The following is a 19,172-nucleotide window of genomic DNA, read 5'->3' as shown; positions in this document are numbered from 1 at the left end:
CTCACTGTCTGTCAGTGCCTGTCAGTGCTCGGGCCCTAAATAAAACACAAAAGTAGTCTCATAGTGAGTCATTAATATGGAAAGTGTGTCTCCGTGATTATTTGTTTTTGTAGCTGCGGCCTTTCGGATCCCGCTGCTGTTCCCCTCGCGGCCGGTGGGGGGCGGGCCGGCTGATTAAACTTCGCGCAGCCTATTCCTTCGGCTCAGACGGAGGGAGAGAGAGAGGGGGGAGGACGGATGCAGAATGGCGACCGTGCAGTGCCCGAGATGCACGGTAGAAAGGAAAGGGTTTCGGCGGGAACTTGATTCATGGCGACACAAACTGATACACTGCGTCGGTACGGTCACTTCTGTTCAAAATAAACGGGGCTTCGGGGAGATTTCGCTCGGTAGAGGAGGGATCGGCTCGCCGAGCTGTGTTGGAGCGCTAGCTAATGCTAGCCCACTGATAGCTAGCTAGTAGCCTGTCGCCGTAGGTGGACATCATCAGCGGCTAAGTGAAGCTGGCAGGCTAATGTGTCCCAGCTGGTTAGCTTCTCGACTTGGCTCCTTTTCTTTGTCCCCCTGAGCTAGCTAGCTACTCCCCGGTACTAGCGTGTACACTTCCGTGCTATATAACTGTGAGGAGATACGCAGCGTTTCTGTATATAAATTGCATGTCGGTGATAGTTAACGTCTTTAGCCGGATTTGTTTATTGACATATATGCTGGCTAAGCTAACGTCATGCTAACAGTCTCGCTGTTGTTATTTGGGGGAGGGGATTGTTGCTACGTTGGGGAGGCTAATGTCAGTTCAATATGAGAAAACTCATTCACTTCAACAGACTCTGGTGACTGGTTTCCACGTACTGTGCTATTTTGAACACAGAAGCCGGTGTGGCTGACTCAGCTCGCGGTGACATCAAACCCAGAAAACACAACCGAAGTGTGACATTTTGACCAGTAACTGTTCATGAGTGGTGTTTATTGTTTGTGTTGTTTACTAAGTGAGAATAAGTGCTCGGTATCAAGCTTTGGAGGTGTTAGCTTCTGTGCTAAGTTTAGAGCCCAGCACTGTTGCTGTGGAAGTTGTCGAGTTCGGCTAAAACATGAAATGTAGAACATACTGTACCCGAATGTCAGGTATTGCAAGTATGTATATCGTGTTCTCCCCAGGACTGGAGGATTGACTGTCTTCATTTTCCTTTGCAGGGTTCGAGAGCATCCTGGATGGAATCTATGGCCCGATGCTGATGAGAGACCTCAATGTATTTGATGGTGGGTTTTTGTTTGCGCACAGTAAAGTGTCTATGTCACAGGCAATTTGTACATTTATGTAATTTCCACTCTATAAAACTTTGAAATGACCTCAACCAACCATGCATTAATCTGCCTCACAATACTTTCTGTCATCTCCATCATGTCTGTGGCACTAGACTCAAAAACACTTTTGTTGTTATGAGGTTGATTGGATATCAAAGTTATCATTCTATTTTTTGATATTGGGACATAAAAGTGTTCAAACAGTACTAGTTAACAGTGCACTTGATATGGAATATTCTGCAGCCATGGACCGACTCATATTTGGTTCAGAAAGACTGAGTCACTATAAACACTCTTAGTATTATGTGCCACTTTCGTCTTATCTGTTTCAGAATGAGAAATCCTGTATTCATCCCCAGAGCAAATAGCTAATTATAGAAGTTAGTCTCACAACTACAAAATGTTAAAATATATATATATTCATAAATAGAGCTAAGCTTTTAGGATGTTTAATTCAAAACTAACATATTTATCTTAAGAAATATAGATACACAACATCAAACTCATGGTTGGAGTGAAAATAAAGCAAATTGGGCTGGTAAATATACTATAACTGAACTCTCTCTCTCTATATATATATATATATATATATATATGACCTTACAACAGTAGCACCGGCATCAGGTTTTAAAAGATTATACCCAATGCAACTTAAAATCTATTTAGATTTAAAGAAATGCCTGCATTACCTTCAAACTAACCCCCGCCCCTCTTTGATTTGCCTCCAATCATCTCTCCCTGCCAAGTGCTGTACAATCTCTTTAATCATACAAAACTTCATGCCTCCTACGATCTGAAGAGGTGCCAATGATACAAAATGTGGTACAGTGCGCTGGTAGCCATGTTGTCCAAAGTTTAGATGTAATTTAGAATCACATCTAGAACAACAATAAATAGAATCTTTACAAAACATCTGCATCACACAAAACATGGAGCTGTATGTTAAAATAGACCCACATGCCGCCATCCTTGTAATTTAAAGAAGCCAGCTTGTTTTCAAACGTGAACAAGCGGACAACCTATAACAAGTAAAACGGCACTAGTGTAAGTAAACGGGATGCTGCTCAATTCCCCCTAATGGCGCTTGATTTAAAATAAAAACATTGAACAATACGTTGGTTTATATTCAGAATTATGATCATATATCGTATGGATGAAAAACATTGGACTTAAATTGATGCAACTAACCTGAGAATAAAGGTACACAACCATCAGTTTTCTGTGAAAAATGCATCTTTAGAGATCAACACGATAAATGTGAATCACTGCTCAAGGTGTGGCAGTAAACATCAGGAGGACTTTATCGTTCCTTTCAGTTGCTACAGTGACATCTTTTTAATTCGTAAAGCTCTGAGGAAGTCCGATTTAGTTCTTGTTATTCAGACAATAATTATAGAGGATTACAGTTAGCCTTCAGGTATTCATAAAATCTAAAATGAATAGAATTGATCAGCAACTTAAATGGATTTCATTGAACCAGATTTTAAATAGTAAATTGTATCTTTTCAAATGTATCTGTTTCATCAGACGCGGATATAACCCCTCGGAACCTATTTGCCTACATCAAAAGTAATCCCTCAAAATCATATTTTAAATAAGAAAATATTGAAATTATTTTCACTGGCTGTGTGTTTTTCCTTTAGTACTTGTTGGGCACCAGCCAAAAACACAGCCTGTCTGATGCTATCTAAGGCATCAGTGAGGTCCTCCGTGCCATCTGGAGACTAGACAGGAACATATTTAGATGATGTGTCCTAGACACATTGGTGAACCCCTTATTCAAAAGACTGTTTGAGTGGCATTCATCCGTTTGTCGGGATCTTGTCTTTTTAATTAATATTAGCCAAAGCATCCCTAATGAAGTTACAACTACATTTATTGACAGCAGCAAGGGAAGGAGTGGGTGATATAAATATTGTTGGACATGGTGTGTGTCATTTTTAGGACTGACCCCCGGAAGTCAATGCAATGATGTTACAGGGTGTAAACTTTAAAACCCAGTATTGTCTCCAAATAAGATACCTTAAATTGATAGAAGTAGAGACAATGATGGAAATGGAGGGCAGAACAACACCAGACAGAGTGAGGAAAGGAAGTGCCACTCTTTTCTGTTGAACGCTCGGATGCTCTCAGGGGCAGTGTCGGGTACAAAGCACTGTAAGCAACTCGGCAGCAGTGACACTCCACAGCGCAGTAGGATTTCATAACCAAGCTATAACATGAAAAATAAACTTAAGAATGTTGGTCTACGTGGGGTATAAGGAACAGATGGTAAAATCTTAATATTAAACAGCCACACCCAATTTGACTTACCAAATTCAGAGTCCGTAATCCTTTACCCTAGTAACAATGCATGATATGAACAATGTATGTCAAATAATATTGTTTGGGAAATTTAATAGGAAAAAAAACAATCATACATACAACAAATCCAGTATTTTCATAAAGCAATCCTACACAATTGGGATATTGAGAAGTGTCGATTCATTTGTATAAATCAGACAGGCCAGTTTTTTCTGTAAGTGTTAACTTCTGTAAAAAGTACAGCAAAATCCTAATTACTTCTATGTTGTCATATTAATGCTGGGCATTAATACAAATATATCATTAGATTATTCTGTTGTCGTAAAAAAACGTGTGTGATGATTGAGTTAGGTAACCACTAATGCCCCCTGTCTAATGTATAATAATACGGCTTGATCCGTGATGATCCCTAACCCTGTGTTGCCTTGTGATGTATTTTTGTTTTAGATTGTGAACCTGAAGAGGTGGACGACTGGTCCCCTGAAACCAGCTGCTCTCAGTGTTCATTCTGCAAACTTCCCCTGGATAAACCCTCTGTAAGATGTCAAAATCATTCTTTGTTCTAGAAAACTGTAATAATTACATCGCTTCTTATGAGATGTAGAATATGTCTCTGTTGAAACAGTCAATTAAGTAACTTATCTCTTTTTTTCACGTTGTAGGATCAAGTCCCTGCAGCCACTCCTCCCCTCTCCTCCCCCTCCGATCACTCCCCCTGTCAGGCTCCAAGCATCTCTGAGAGCCACCAATCAGCTCACAGGTTTCTCCAGGCTGTGTTCAACAAGAAAGGTGAGTCAGGTTTCTTTCTTCTTTGGTGGAGTACGGCACAAATATGTCAACTTGTGACACACTAAAGCTCCTGTCATAAGCTTACAACTGTCAGCTTTATCCTGTTAGCTTATTCCGTCTCAATAGAAGCATTAGAGGTAAAATTATTAATATTCTAATGTATATTTGTAAAACCTGACTAGTCTGCTTGAATTTACTGCTTTGATGATATATCATGAGTTTCTCAAAAGCACTTAGCTGTAGCACCAGCTGTTTACAGACTTTCAATAAGAGTTCCTTCAGTGTAAGTTTGGGTCCTTGAAGTCATATTAGCATTTTCTCTAGTCAATGGATTAACCAGCTTATGAGGTTGAGAGGAGTTATCACTGAAAGTAAATGATGTGTACTCAGGCTTACACCAGGTCAGTGCCAATTTCTACTGTTTTAATTCAATAAATTAAAGTGGTAGAAATATACATAATGCTTTACTGCAGAGTGCGTTATATGACAGGCAGTAGGAGTTTATCCATTCTTGTATTTTCAGCAACCTGTATATGTGGGCTGGACTTCTTTTTAAAATGTAAACAGCATTATTATTACATGACTTTTGATTGACTACCTGTTTTAATTTTGTGGAATTATGGCATGCAATTTTGACTTTCTAATGTGTTGCCTAATAAGACTTTTCTGTACGTGGGACACATTAGTGACCATAAGAAACCAGTCGCTTTTGCTTGATGGGATCAGGAGAAAGTTTCCCTATGAACTTATTGCTAGACATTCAAATCATTGTTTGATGATCCAACACACCCCATGATTTCTTATTGCCCCTTTTTTAAAGGAGAATTGTGCTCTTTATGTTACTATCTACGTCTGTGCCTTCTTTATCAGATGTGCCCCTGGGCTGTGTCTCCAACATCCCTCTGGTCGCCCAGGAGCTGATGATAAAGATGGTTCATCAGTTTGCCATGGATTATGCATCCAAGTGTCTGATCCGCACCAGTACAAATGGTGTTAGATCAAGGACCTCCTCCCCTTCGTCAGAAACATCAGACGCCCCTCTGGACCTTACAGTTTGCCGAACCCAGGAGGAGAAAGAGTGTGAACCTGAACTAGGTGGGTAAAACATTAAACACTCTGTGGATCACAGTGAAATACATATTTCCACCCTCTAAGTTTTTACTCTTTAACATTCATGCAATTTGATTCAACTCCTTTCAAGTAAAATTTTTTTTTCCTGCAACAGATGGCGTGCTCGACCTCTCCAGGAACTCTGCCTGCTCAGCAACTTCTTCATCATCATCCCCATCCTCATCATCATCATCGTCTAATGACAAAGCCTCTGGGTAAGAGTTTGTTTTATTCTTGAATTGTTTCTGTGGATAAACTTTAGTGATATTGGGCCTTGTGCAGGAGAAAGCTCTGGAATTACAAACTGTAAAATGTTGGGGTTCTCCATAAATACAGTTGTAAATTTACATAACCTAGGCATTTTTGTTAAAACCTCTAGTGCATCTAGACCTCTGCATAGTAGGAAATCCCAATTAGGTCCAAAACATGGCTTGGATGATGGTTCACATCAATATTTTGTTGTGATGCTGTCATTTCTACCAATGGTCCTTGATTTAAGGCAACACCTCTGGCTTGTATGATGTGCATACTCCTGTTTTTTTTACAGTGCAGTGTGTCAGTTCATTGTTAGTTATACGAAGAGCTAGCTGTGTTTGGTGTTTGGATCTATGGGGTTGACTCTTTTATCTCTTGAGCGGTAACGTCACAGCAATGGCAGCGTGTTACAATATTTGCCGACAGCTCAGGATTGTACAATAATGAGTACATTGCACCTCACAATGATTTTATTCCCCTTTTTACTGATCCAATTATTATGAGTTTGATTATTCAACCTTCAAGCATGTAGGATCCTCACTGAATGAGAAAAGTAACAACAGCGCCAAAGTAACCCCAGCCATTCACAGACTGTCCCACCTGGACGTGAAGAGGCTTTGCCACACACAAAGAATGTGTGTGCATGAGGGACACAAAGCAGCAGCAGCAGCAGCAGCAGTGTGTGTGAGGGCCCAGAAACAGACTGAAAAGAGACAGACATGAAACTTAACAGACGCAGTGATGTTACCAACACAAGGCATAAAGGAGTGGACCCCTCGCTCTGCACCCCCCCCCCCCCCCCCCCCTAGTCCCCTTTGCCAAAATCAAACCCCTCCATCACCTCCATCTTGACCCTGCTGTTTGGTCCTCCCATCCCTAGGAGGCAGAGCAGACAGAAGGAGTACATTGAGAGGAGCTGGGAGCTGTCTGAGGGGTTGCTGTCCAAGGCCTTGAAAGATATTCGTTCAGGGAGGCTGCTGGAGCAGCGGGCCTCATTGCTTTATGGAATACCTCTTCAAACCCTGAGGCAAGGTCTGGATGGCTGGGCCGAGGGAAGGCTTGGAATGCTGCAGCAATTTACACCAGGAAGCAAAGATTTCAGGGATGATGTGACATCGTACAATGTGATGTCATCAATGCTGGGTGGGGAAGCCCGTCTTGTTCTGCAGAAGGTGGCGGCTTGGGCAGAGCAGGCAGAAATTGGAGGAGCTGCAGAGGAAAATGGAGACTTGAGTTTCCCTTCTTCCTCTCTTACTTATTATCAGCCAAGTGGTCTTCAGAAAACCTTCCCCCGCGTCTTTCCCCAACTCAGGGATGCTCTACAGCCCCCAGCAAGCCCCACTCCCAGTCTGGAGCCACCCATGTCCCTGCGTATTCCTCAGGTCCGATCCATGTCTGACTATAAAAGGTCGATTCCAGCTGAGAAATGCAACGTGGCAGAAAACCTCACTCAACGTACCTCATCAACAGAGGGTACTGCCAGTTCATCGACAGTTGCTGCCAGACCTTCATCTCTCTTCAAGCTCAGACCTCCTCTCTTGGCTCATGGCTATCCAGGCAGTGCCAACCAGTCTCCTCATCGCCTGGGACCACGTGGGTCTTCATTGGATGATTCAGAGGAGGGGGCAGGTCGGGATAAAGACAAGCAACCGAGAAAGAAACGTGGGAGATACCGTCAGTACGACCACGACCTACTGGAGGAGGCTATTACAATGGTGATGGGAGGTCGCATGAGCGTGTCGAAAGCCCAGGGGATGTATGGGGTGCCCCATAGCACACTGGAATACAAAGTCAAGGAGCGCACTGGAACACTGAAGAACCCACCCAAGAAGAAATCTGCCAACTTTTGTTCATCCAATTCCACCTCATCTGGTTCCGGTACCATGACCTGTTCCACAAACTCAGGGACTCTGGCCTCAGCTGCTGACACAAAGAGGTTCTAGACCACAAAAAGCCTCCAGAACTCCTCAACACTTGAACTCATCACCTCTTACAAGACACGTGTTTTCTGAAGACACTTATTAAAACACAACACATGCCTTTACAATGGATTGATATTAATATTCAGGTCTTTTAACTATTTGTCTGTTATGTGAAAGTCACACTTTTAGTTGTGTTTCGTTTGCCTGGTCCTGAGCTGAACTCAAAGCAGTTTCAAGGGACTGCATTTATAAGAGGCAGTGGCGCTCATTGCAGCTCATCAACTCCTCAAAGCTTTGGTTCTCTCAACTCGGACATCCAAAGGGAAATTTCTTGGATTGTAGTATCCATTTATTATCAACTTATCCTGTGGAAAGACCAAAGTACAAAGAGTTTTTTTTGCGTATTGTCTGCGAGGCCAAAAGCTGATTAATTGAAATTCCTAGTAGAAGTGTGTGGGGGGTGGTGGTCAGTTGTTGGCTATTAGGGCTGCTTGATTATGGCAAAAATCTTAACTGCTACTAATTTTGGTCAATATTGTAATAACGATTTCTCATTGACTTTGTAAGCATCGCTCATTTTTTGAACTTTAAAGTAAAATGAATCCTTTTGGCACTGGATTAACAGATTTGAGTGTCTTGGAACTTCTCTCCTGGTCCCAGGAGTGTGTGCTTGTCTCTGTTGCCCTCAACACAAACTGATGATCACATGTATTTAGTTATTTATCGATGTAGTCGAAGCATGAATCCGGATCATTACAGTTACTTTAACACTGATGTTCTGGCTGCACGTCGCTTTACGTTTTGTGTTGTGTGTGGCTGGTGAACTGTGTGCTCGCAAAATGTTGGACTTTTTTCCAATGTGTTTAAATATACGTGTCTGATAAACTCTCAAACAAACACATAGTTAACTTCAGGACTCCACGCATCCTAATAGTTTCAGATTAGTGTTGTTTGTTTTCAAAGCGAACGCAGGTCAGCGGGGGAGTGAGGCCAAGTGGCAGGGGGTAATGTGCAGAGCAGCCACTGCAAAATGATCGCCGCTGCTGATTGGAGAAAACAGGCGTTATACACTGTGGTCCGGCCACCCGAGGCATTAGAGCCTCATTGCAAGACGAAACGCGAGATAGTAATCATTTCATGTCGATTACTCAGTTTTCGTAATTGTTGGAAGCCATACTTGTTATCGAAATTTAAATTCGATTAATTGCCTTGTCCTATTATCTTTGTACAGTAAGACCTCCAGGTAGTTTGTTTTCATCTCGAGATAATTTGGTTTTATTTCAAGGTGATAGTTGGTTATCTGATTGCTCAGGATCAAGCATGAGAAACGCAGCTTTCAACTCTTAAGGCTAAGATATAAAGTGTGACTCATGTTTGTTAGCTGTTAGGTTATTCAGGTTTGATTCAACTCTTAAAGCTCCTTGGTAATGGAGTGATGATGATTGTCGTTTGCAGCTTTTTATCTCTGGGTATCGTACCTGGTCTACTGAAGTGACTTAGAGCCATTGTAACAGATTAAAAACTCATATTGTTAGACACACGTCTACAAACAGGGGGTTTTGTACAGAACAACCCCGCTGTGGTGGCTACATTTTTTACTATGAGTTTCTGTAAGAGATTAGTTAACGATAGCCATTTTTGTGTCCACATAGTTTCCTAGTCTTATTGTGCAAGCATTGTACTGGGTGTAGTCGGAATGCAAATGTGAAGCATGTTTTTCAATGTGCACTGATAAGCTTGAGAAATGTATGTTATGATATATGTGTACTGTTCGTGAAAGATGTTTAATTACCACAGATACTTACTACTTCTGCTACTGTAGCTGTATTACTGTAAACCTCATACGTAACTGCTGCTTGTGACTTAACTTTACGGGGCCGTCTCCCTCTGGCACAAAGAAGCGTAGCTACAACAAAAGACCTTCAACCGATGAGATTCCAAGGTTTCATGCGTTGTCAATTTGTGAAGCCTAAATGACAGACGAGTGTCTAGTGTATGGAACAGGTCAGTTGTTATAGATGGTTGATTGTGTAGACTACCGGATTGGCCTCTGAGATGGGCCGATATCCATTAACAGTGCTACTACCAAAGCAGCAGTTCAGGGTTACCCACACAAAGCTGCTTCAATTTATTTTGCTGGGATGTCAACCTGCCTGTGTGTGTGTGTCTCTCTCTATTTATCTCCGTCTTTCTCTCTCTTTCTCTAACCTCATTGCCACATATACCTCTGAACTATATCTGCCTATAGCCCAGTGTCAGGTTTCACATTAAAGGCTCTGTGTTATGATACTTATTATGCTGGGTTAGGAGCTCTCATTAGCCTAGGGACGCTTACGAGCTGTTTGTCTCAAGGAAAAAAAAACATCGACAACACTTTTCTCACTTTTTTCAAATGAATTATCATACAGCCAGTTGGCCATTGTGTGAGTGTGACATGATAACAATGGTTTAAATGATGTCCTGTGGCATTTACAGGACCTCTGCCATGTTCTTGGCTAAGTATTTATCCTTATTGGTAATCTTTGTATGTGTTTTTGTAACTTTAAGGCTAATTGTAATGCAATTTTTATTTTTCAAAGCATTTTTTTCGTCAGATGTCGGATTTCAACTTTCTAATGTAAAGAAATACTGATGTCTCCACTCCTGAATGTTTCTGCTCACAACATTACATGTTGCCTGTGTGAGGCGAAAGCACAGTGCAGCATGGTTTCTTTACTCTGGGAATTATCTGCCATTTATGACCAAGGGCCAGTTTGTAAACAAGCCTTTCTTGAGAAATAGAACATGTCATTATTTTATTGTGCAAGTTAAATGGTAGTATAATCCGGGAACACACCTGGGCTTGTTTTTTAATTGAGCTTGAGGCAGTTAATTGTTTTTTTGTTTTTTTTTCTCTAACTACTGATAAATCTTTTAAATTACTAACAAATCTGCTATTTATGCATCAATCATTTATTGCATATGATTTACAAGAAGCATTTCTATTGTAAAACAAGACCTCTTCATGTTGCTTCATACTTATTTATTGATTGTGCTTCAAAACTGTGATTTTACTAGTTTGATTGTTGTAGTTCTTGATTTGTAATGGGGCACTTTGATGCTATGTGAAATGTGTATTGCTACAACTGCATGAACGCTTTTAAATGTTAGCTGATATAATTTATTTTGTCCTAAGATGACAAACCTGAGTATTGTGGTTGTTTGGTGCTTATGTTAAAATTATTTGTGATTTGAAAAAATGTGGTCATCCTAACAAACTCAAAAGTAACACTACAGAATGTAACTCTTATTGTGTCCAACCAGAGGTCTGGGCATGTACAGTACTTAAAAAGCTGAAAATACCATCTAAAATAATTTAGATAAAACAATTTAATGTTAAATCAGTGACTGACTTTTATAGTAACATTTATCACAGGACCTTATAAAACTGTTGAACGTTTTGAGATGTCAGTTTGTAGGTAAACAAGCTGTTGAAAAGAACATGTTTGGTTTGAGCGTTTCTACAATCGTTCCTTCTGCTTTTAGCAGAATGTTATCATTTGCCTTGAGCAACTCATCAATAAAACAGTTCTCTAATCAGTGACCTGTCATATTTTTATATTAATACAGCTGTTTGTGTCGGGGTTTGCAGATTACTAACAGTGTGAAGGGTGGTTGTTCTTTCATGATAGCTTGACAAAACGATGGCAATCCTGGCTAGAAAAGGTTGTTGGTTAATGTTCGTGCTCTACAACTTAATAATTTGAATTCAGAATCGTTAGACACATGAACGTAGCAGTATTCTCTCAGGCTTTCATTTCATCAACATTGAATGCATATCAGATTTTAGCTGATTAATTACAAGAATAAGATGCTAGAAAAAGGCATACAGTACAGTAAGCTATGGTTGGCATGTGATGCTGACTACAATTTTCTAAAACCAAAAAAAAAGCTTAAACACTAATGCATGAAATTACACAATCTTATTTTTGTGTTTGAAACATGTTACTTGGACTTACTTGTTGGACACTGGCTCATCTTTGAGATAAACCTAACTCTTATCTTTGCATTTTTGACTCTAGCTCCCTGCTGCCATCATTTAAAGAAGTGGGAGATCGGGGACAGAACGGGAATAAGTGTCGTCAGAGCTCTGCAGTGGAAGCTGTTCTCAGCACACTTTGTCCAGCACACCGTTCCTTACTCTACCAGATCCTTAAGCTGGCACACCAGGACAAATTGCAGTCTTCACTTGATCGGACGCCTGCAGGTCAAACCGAATCCTACTCCTGTCACTGTGGTGTCAACACACCTGATAATGTATCCCCTCATGCAGTCACACTTTGTGAATGTAAAGCACCTAACGGCAGCCTGCACTACCCTTTAATGGATTGTGAGCCTCAAGATCACAGCAGCACATTGAGCCATTCAGGAGACCCCCAGTCCAATTGTAGCATCAATCTCGACCCTTTAAAAGACTGTAAAAATGACGGTTCTCTGGGTTCAGGCGACTGCTGTGTGCAGAGGTGCAGGATGGAAACCTACACTGTTCTGTGCCCCAAGAGACTGCACTGCATTTCCTGCCAGAGCCTGACTGCAGGTCATATCAGCAACATGTTGTCTTCATTTATACCCTCGCCTACATTATCCAAATCTCCTTCACTGTGCACTCCTTCCTCTACTTTATGCCCTTCCTCATCGATCTGCTGTAACCAACACACTCCTTTACCATGTCACTGTTATTCAAACCCGACCTGTCCAATACAGTTAAGCAGCACAATAGAAAAAGGGGTAATCGACGGGGATCCCCCTTGTCCGGTCCTAAAGAGAGAGCGGAGCCCCTCTCCTCCCCCTCTTTCCCCTATCCCCTCAGACATCAGTAAGAAAATCGATGAAAAGCCACCCTCCCTCCTTCACCATAGACAAGAGGACGAAACTGACATAACAGTTAAAAATGATTTTGTGAATGGAAGCCACCTCAAAGCAGATGTGAGTACAGATACAGAGGAGGAGCTACAGAGTAGGACCCCAAGAAGTAGTCAGGCTGAGCAGAACCCAAGTGGGACTTTACTGCAGGATGTTGTGAATCGCTTCAGTGAGAAACTGGAGACAATCGAACCTCTAGAGAAAGACCCACCTCCAGTTTCTTTAGCCGTTAATGTTTCTGAGAAGGAGCAGCTGCAGTCTCCATCGACAAGTCAAAACCTGCAGTTTCATGCTGATGCCCATCTGACGGAAATTATCACCAAAGTGCTTCACAGAGGCAACGGTTGTGACTACAATCTCACTGAGCTGTTCAATCGACATGACAGCAAAGAGCCCAAGTCCCCTAACACCCGTGCCAGACGTCGCCAGGAAGTCCTTACTGCTATAGCAACACCTGCTGATGACACCACAGCCAGAAGGCATACATTGCAAATTAAACGTGAGTTTGCCAGGCTTGACCAGTCCTGCAATAGGAGAAAAGGTTCACCAGCCAAAAAGCCAAAACTGAATGATGGAAAGGTTGGTGTAACTAGATCGTACACTTCTTCTGACTTAAAGCTTGTTAAAGGGGAGACTAAAAGAGAAACGGAAGGAAGTGAGGAACCTGTAGAAAATCCTAAAGTTGGAGAGCCACCACTGAACATGCTGTCTACAGATAATGACATGAAGGAAGTAAAAAAGGAAATACAGACAGCTGTAGTCACAGAAGACCTTAACGTCCTTAAACAAGAGAAGAAAGAATGGGAATTATTATGTGAGACAAATCCTCTTACTCCCCCAGGCACTCAGATACCCACCCCTGAGCTGCAGATTAAGGTTGGCAAACAAGGTTTTAAGGATGATCATGAACAAAAGCTAGCAGAGATAACGACTGGGACTGAAACCTCAGCAAAAGCGTGTGTCGGGGCTTGTGAGGAAGGTGGTGAGGTTAGCAGTTCTGGAGCTGATGAAAACCAAGAAGCTCCATCGGGACAAAGCTCTGACGGTGACAATAGACCAGGTATGGGTAAAGATGTCAATAGCTGTATTAGAGAGAGGAAAAAACCAAACCACTCCAAGGAGGTTAGAAGAACTAGAAGAAACATCGTCCCTCCACAGCGCTTTTCCTCCTACGTCACTGAGCCCAGGAAGATGTTCTTTGTTGCATGTTTCTCTGAAAGCATCTTGAATCAGAAACTACAGAAGGACAATGATTTGACAACTCAAGCTTTGGAGGCCTTCTCCACAGAACCAGTAGCTAATGAGACCCAGCTTGAATTAGGCAATGACACCCCTCTGTCCTCATCTGAACACACAGGGAAGCTTACCTTTGAATCAACACATAAAGAGCAATGTGGGCCCTCTTACACAGAGTCAGAAACTATGGCTGCCAAAGAGAAGAGTCCAACAAAATGCAGTTTGGATATCAGGACAGATGACGACTGTGCTGCCAAGCATACAAGACTACGATCATCTCCAAAAAGACAACAGGCTTTAAATACTGTTTCTGGAATGCCCCAAAAGTCATTAAATGTCACCATAAACTCCGCCCCCTGTGGTGATAACCCTCCCAACTCCAGTGTTGAGTACACTAGTCCAATTAAGCTCATGTTTGTATCAGCTGTACAGGGTATGGAAGGAGTAAGATATAGTCTCAAATCAGCAAGCACTGGTGCCAGTTCACAAGCAGACAAATCATTTGACCCATGTGTAGTGTCTTCATGGTCAGGGACACCTGATAAACAAAAAAGGAGGAGCCCTGAATCTCCCTCATTAAAGGTCAAATCTAGTTCCTCACCAGATACATCTTCTTGTTCACCAACCAAGTCAACTTCTTCACCAGTCAAGTCTGCCTCCTCAACTCCAAAATCTGCTTCTCCGCAAAGCAAGTCTATGTCACCATCCAAGTCTGCATCTTCACCCAATCCAGTACCCTCATCACCTAAAATAGATTCCAGAAGATCCAGTGAAGGTACTCCAACTAAGCGTGTAGCTGGAACTGAGAGCCATAGATCACCACCCAAGTCGGCATCTTCTTCAAGCAAGTCAGCTTCTTCACCCAAGTCAGCTTCCTCATCGCCTAGGATAGGTTCCAGAAGGTCAGGTGACAGTACTCCAACTAAGCGTGTTGCTGGAACTGAGAGCCAGAGATCACCATGTGACTCTTTGTCTTTTCATGAATCCACTCCTCAAAAAAGGCGTCCGGGCCGGCCAAAGAAGCTGGGACCCCAGCTGGAGCAGAAAGTGAAGAGACCAATTGGTCGACCACGCAAGCAGAAGGCCGTGGATTCAGCAATCGGGACAGAAACAGAAGGCGGAAAAGTTGTAATAGCTAATGACGCTGAAGAAAATGTAAACAAGAACCTCAAAATAACAGTTTTGTATGGCCGCTCAAGAAGAAACAAACGGACGGTGTCTGAGGGCTTTGACCAGCTCCAAACAGAATTCCATGATGCCTGTCAGGCAGTTGGCCTCAAAAGTGACTTGGGCATTTTAATGCACAGTTCTAAGAGCAGCTCAGGTAATGTTGAAACTGCCTCAACAAAGTTGTCGGAGCAGTTCAGTTTTGTCAGTCCTCTGAAAGAGTCAGCTCCTCTATCTAGCCGGAACATCACATGTAAGAAGCGGGAGGATTCTGGGCCCTCTCGGAAACCAGGCAGACCTGCAAAAGTGAAAATCTCTGGAATCTCTGTTACAGTAACTACAGTGTCTCCACGGCAACGCAAAATTCAAATGAACAGGGAGACTCGGGAATCTCCGCAGGCTCCAATTCATAAGCGAGTCCTTCTGCCAGAATTAAGAGCTTCCAAAGAACTTAGGACAATCAGCTGTCAGTCAACAACCAGTAGCAGTCAAGCGGAGAAAGGGATAGAAGCACAGAATCAAGGTGAAGACAGACAGCCAAGTCAGACAGTAGCAGTGCGTCACTCCGTGAGAGTGAGAAAGCCCTCGATCCACTTGATGCATGCTGTTGCCACCGCCTCCTCTAGGTCATACAGCCACAGTAACGCTCTGCTGCGACGCTCTAAACAACTTTTGCTAAACAAGGCGAGCAATGAAAGGAAAAAGGAGGAGCAACAGGGCAGTGTTGAACCTTCAGGGGGAAGAAGACAGCTCTTTGGACAAGACAATAGGAAGAAGATGTCTCAGGACCTGAGCAGTGTGGCACGGGTGTCAGTCGACTCGATCTTTGCCCCACAAGAGACTCTAAGATGGTGGGCAGCGTCAGCTGAGGAAGACACAATGAGCCAGGAACTTGCCAGCCGAATACGACTCATCTCTGACACCTGGGTCTCAGACACTGTGGAGAACAAAGAAAAAGAAATTAACCTTAATTCTAAATCAGGCACCAAAGGCAACAATTCATTTAGCAGGAAGTCAAAACATTCTTCTGTGGTTCGAACACTGTTTGATTGTTCTCCTAACACACCAAGTTCCTGCAGTATGCAACAGCTCTGCTCCTGGTTTATGCAGACTACAGAGACGCAGTCTCTGTCTATTGTCAAGAAGGAAAGCCCCCGTAATCCCTCTGAATTTAGGCCGTTTCCTCGTTCTGCCAATAACAAAATAGTTTGCCCCAGTCCTCAAGCAGAGCGACTCCGCAAACACATCAAGAAATTTGCCAAAACTGTGCCAAAAAGCCCTTTACAACATCAACAGGCTCAAAGAAGGTTGAGGAAGAGGAACAACGCAGCTCTGTCAACACATAATATTAGGCGGCAACTTTTCACTCCCAGATTTGCAAAAGGCAGGTTTAATAAAGGAGTCCAGTGGTGGCGAAACAGAGCATTTAGAAACTACCAGGCCACTGTACTTAATGCAAGGACAAAGTTCCTAACCCGGAGAGAAAGGGAGAGGTGGCAAAAGAGGCAGAATAAGAAAAGCATAAAAGTAGTTACAAGTTGTTCAAATGGACATGCAGTAGATGGACTACAACAAAAAAGAAAAGCATCAGACAAAGCAGTAAAGGATCAGTTGTATGACTGTTTTGGGAACAGCTCTGCCAGCAGTTCTGTTGACCAAACTCAGGAGCCTGTGGATGCACCCAAAGAGCAGAACCTCTGCTCGAAACCCTGGAGTCCTGAGACACTGAAGGAATGTCGGGTGTTTCTGAGGAAGATTAACTCTCCGGACGGTGAATCATTGGAGGAAGAGTGGGACTCCTGTACTGTGACACTGGATGATGGGTCACCCTCTGCATACGTATTTGCAGGAAGGGAGAGAAAATTAGTAGGAGTTGTTAAAGCTGTGAAAACTGAAAGAATAAGCATGAAGAGGAGGACTGCCTCCGGGGAGCCTGAAGGTTCTGTTCATAAATCAGTCCAGGAGCAGGAGGAGATGCCCGGGAGGAGGCAGAACCTCAAAGGTCCAGGGGTTGTGTCTACTGAACCACCACAACCACCACCAGCGAAAATGTTGAGACAATCGCGAGTGAGGGGCCTGACCGGGCCACGATGGTGCGACTTTGTGTTCGGTAACTACCTTGCCTCTTTATTGTTTACCACTAAAGACATGTACATTTATCAATCACCGTGAAGTCAACTTGTGCTCTCTCTCTCTCTCTCTCTCTTTTCTCCCAGAGAACTAATGAAGCCACAGACCTCCTCCTTCCTGGGAAAGGGACTTTAACATGGTGCCTTCTGACATTGAGCTGACCACGAGGACTGACCATCCCACTATGGTTCAGTCTTACACTCAGCAGTTATGTAGCAGTCTAACTTAACAAAAGCTCGATGTTGCACTATTTTTATCCATGGATATGTATGTACAGAATGTTTGATACTGTGTTTTTTTTTTTTTTATCATCAACTTGCCTTTGTCTTTCTGAACGTGTTTATCTCAAATCGTTTAAATGGGACTGCATACAGCTGATGCGGTCCCTGACCCCCCCCCCCCGAACAACCCTCCTTATTGAGGCCACTGACGCCGAATATGAATTTGTCGTTTATTAAGTACCTGAAGTTATTGTTATTGTACTACTCTTAGATATTCCCCCAAATTAATCTTCATAGTTTTGAAATTCAAACTTTTTAATTTAATTACTTTTTGTACGTTGGGAAAACATGCATTGAAACTTGATGATAATTTACTATCCTTGTTTGATACCATCACACTTGTCATATTTTAAAGCAGGTGCCAAAAAACATGCTTTGAATGAAGGAATTATTTTACCCCTTTCACAATATGTGTATGGACCCTACCTATAAAATCCTGGGTCAAACTAATTGGCCAGAAATCAGCCAAATATTTATACATACACGTTCAGAACAACTTCATTTTCAGTCCCACTAAACCATAAACTCCGAACCCATGGGTGCACGTGAAGTTATGAAGACACTGTCATTATGCAGTTGTGAAAAGTAGATTCTGGTTCAGTTGTCGGTCGGTGGGACGTGACTCGTTTGAACTCGTTTGTCATTATCTGATATAGTCAGATCTACTTCTTGCACTATTCCAATCTGAGATTATTAATCCCGCTACAGACTCCTCCCCCATGTTTTGCACATCCCGTGTCCTACTACCAACCCCTACTGTAAAACTAGAGAACCTATTTGGTGCAATACAAACCCAGAGGATTTATCAGTATGTAGTAATTATTTTATTGCTGACAGACGAATGGATGTAAACAAGAACCAATGGCCTGGGATGTTACTTCAGTTGTTTCCATAGCCATGTAATGTGATTTTAGAGGATATTGCTATACAAGACTAGTTCCCCCCCTCCCCCCTACCCCACCTGCTTAACTCTACTCCATGAAGCTGAAAAATAACAGATCCTTAATTGTTATAGTAGCATTACATTTCTTTATCATACGCATAATAGCATTAATTACTGTTTAAATGCAGGTGGGACACGTGTTGCTGTTCCCTAGAGTTCCTTTTGTGTTTTTCTTCAAGCTGGAGCAAGAGACACCTACCTCCACTGGAGCTCCGCCCACCATCAACCTTGTGATGGACAAGAGATTTGATTGGTTAACACTAATCTTGGATCGATACGCTTGATCCGAGATGTCCGGCTGTAGGTCAAACCGTAGTGTGTATTGTGTGCCTGACTACCCTCGTGTGTGTGCTACTATGGTTGCCATTTCAACAGGATGGAGGTGGTGTGGCCCAGTGTTGTGTTAAGTAAACCTCTGTTGAAGAACCTGGTGCTAAACAATTGTTGTATATTTTCTTTATGGTGTTTTTTTATACTGTCCTTTACAGATGCACTAAGGCGTCTGTCATTGGAACAATAAAGAGTCTTTTGAAATAACTGAGTGATTGTGATTTACAGCAGATAAAAAAAAAATGATTCATGGTTTCCACTGCAGAGTAAAGCACGGTCAACATGGTGGTGCATCAGGCACTAGAGTGTCCACTCTCTGCTCACCTTAAGAAGTGTTTATTAACCCATCACTTCTGTTGCAGATCATATTGATAATCATCACCCCATAGGTTTTACATTGGGAAGTGTAAACACAAGCAAAGAAATCAGGCACCACTGAGATAATAAAAAAAACAAGCTTTATTGATATATTTCACATTTAGGATTAAAATGGCAACTTGA

General features: G+C 42.4%; 1 protein-coding gene across 2 annotated transcripts; it reads left to right on the top strand.

Annotated features, from left to right (window-relative positions):
• The first annotated feature begins 209 nt into the window (after positions 1-209).
• lcorl (ligand dependent nuclear receptor corepressor-like) lies at positions 210-18,878 on the top strand. Of its 2 annotated transcripts, XM_053417761.1 has the most exons (8): positions 210-338; positions 1,192-1,257; positions 4,054-4,142; positions 4,269-4,395; positions 5,266-5,490; positions 5,621-5,720; positions 11,744-17,097; positions 17,204-18,878. In XM_053417761.1, the coding sequence occupies exons 1-8, from the start codon at positions 245-247 to the stop codon at positions 17,209-17,211; spliced, it is 6,063 nt and encodes a 2,020-aa protein (XP_053273736.1). In that variant the 5' UTR covers positions 210-244; the 3' UTR covers positions 17,212-18,878. The 2 variants fall into 2 exon arrangements, with proteins under 2 accessions (XP_053273736.1, XP_053273737.1); XM_053417762.1 differs by lacking the exons at positions 11,744-17,097; positions 17,204-18,878 and adding an exon at positions 6,641-11,261.
• The last annotated feature ends 294 nt before the right edge of the window (positions 18,879-19,172 follow it).

The sequence above is a fragment of the Pleuronectes platessa genome, chromosome 3 (genome assembly GCF_947347685.1).
Source record: "Pleuronectes platessa chromosome 3, fPlePla1.1, whole genome shotgun sequence".
In the NCBI taxonomy this organism is placed as follows: Eukaryota; Metazoa; Chordata; class Actinopteri; order Pleuronectiformes; family Pleuronectidae; genus Pleuronectes; species Pleuronectes platessa.
This window is presented reverse-complemented; position numbering and strand designations above follow the sequence as displayed.

What these genes read in the sequence shown, in the direction of transcription:
- lcorl (XM_053417761.1), top strand. Translation starts at nt 245, where the DNA reads ATGGCGACCGTGCAGTGCCCGAGATGCACGGTAGAAAGGAAAGGGTTT. An exon ending in AGACCTCAATGTATTTGATG is followed by an intron (nt 1,258 to 4,053) that starts GTGGGTTTTTGT and finishes TTTTTGTTTTAG; the next exon opens with ATTGTGAACCTGAAGAGGTG. An exon ending in TCTAATGACAAAGCCTCTGG is followed by an intron (nt 5,721 to 11,743) that starts GTAAGAGTTTGT and finishes TTTTGACTCTAG; the next exon opens with CTCCCTGCTGCCATCATTTA.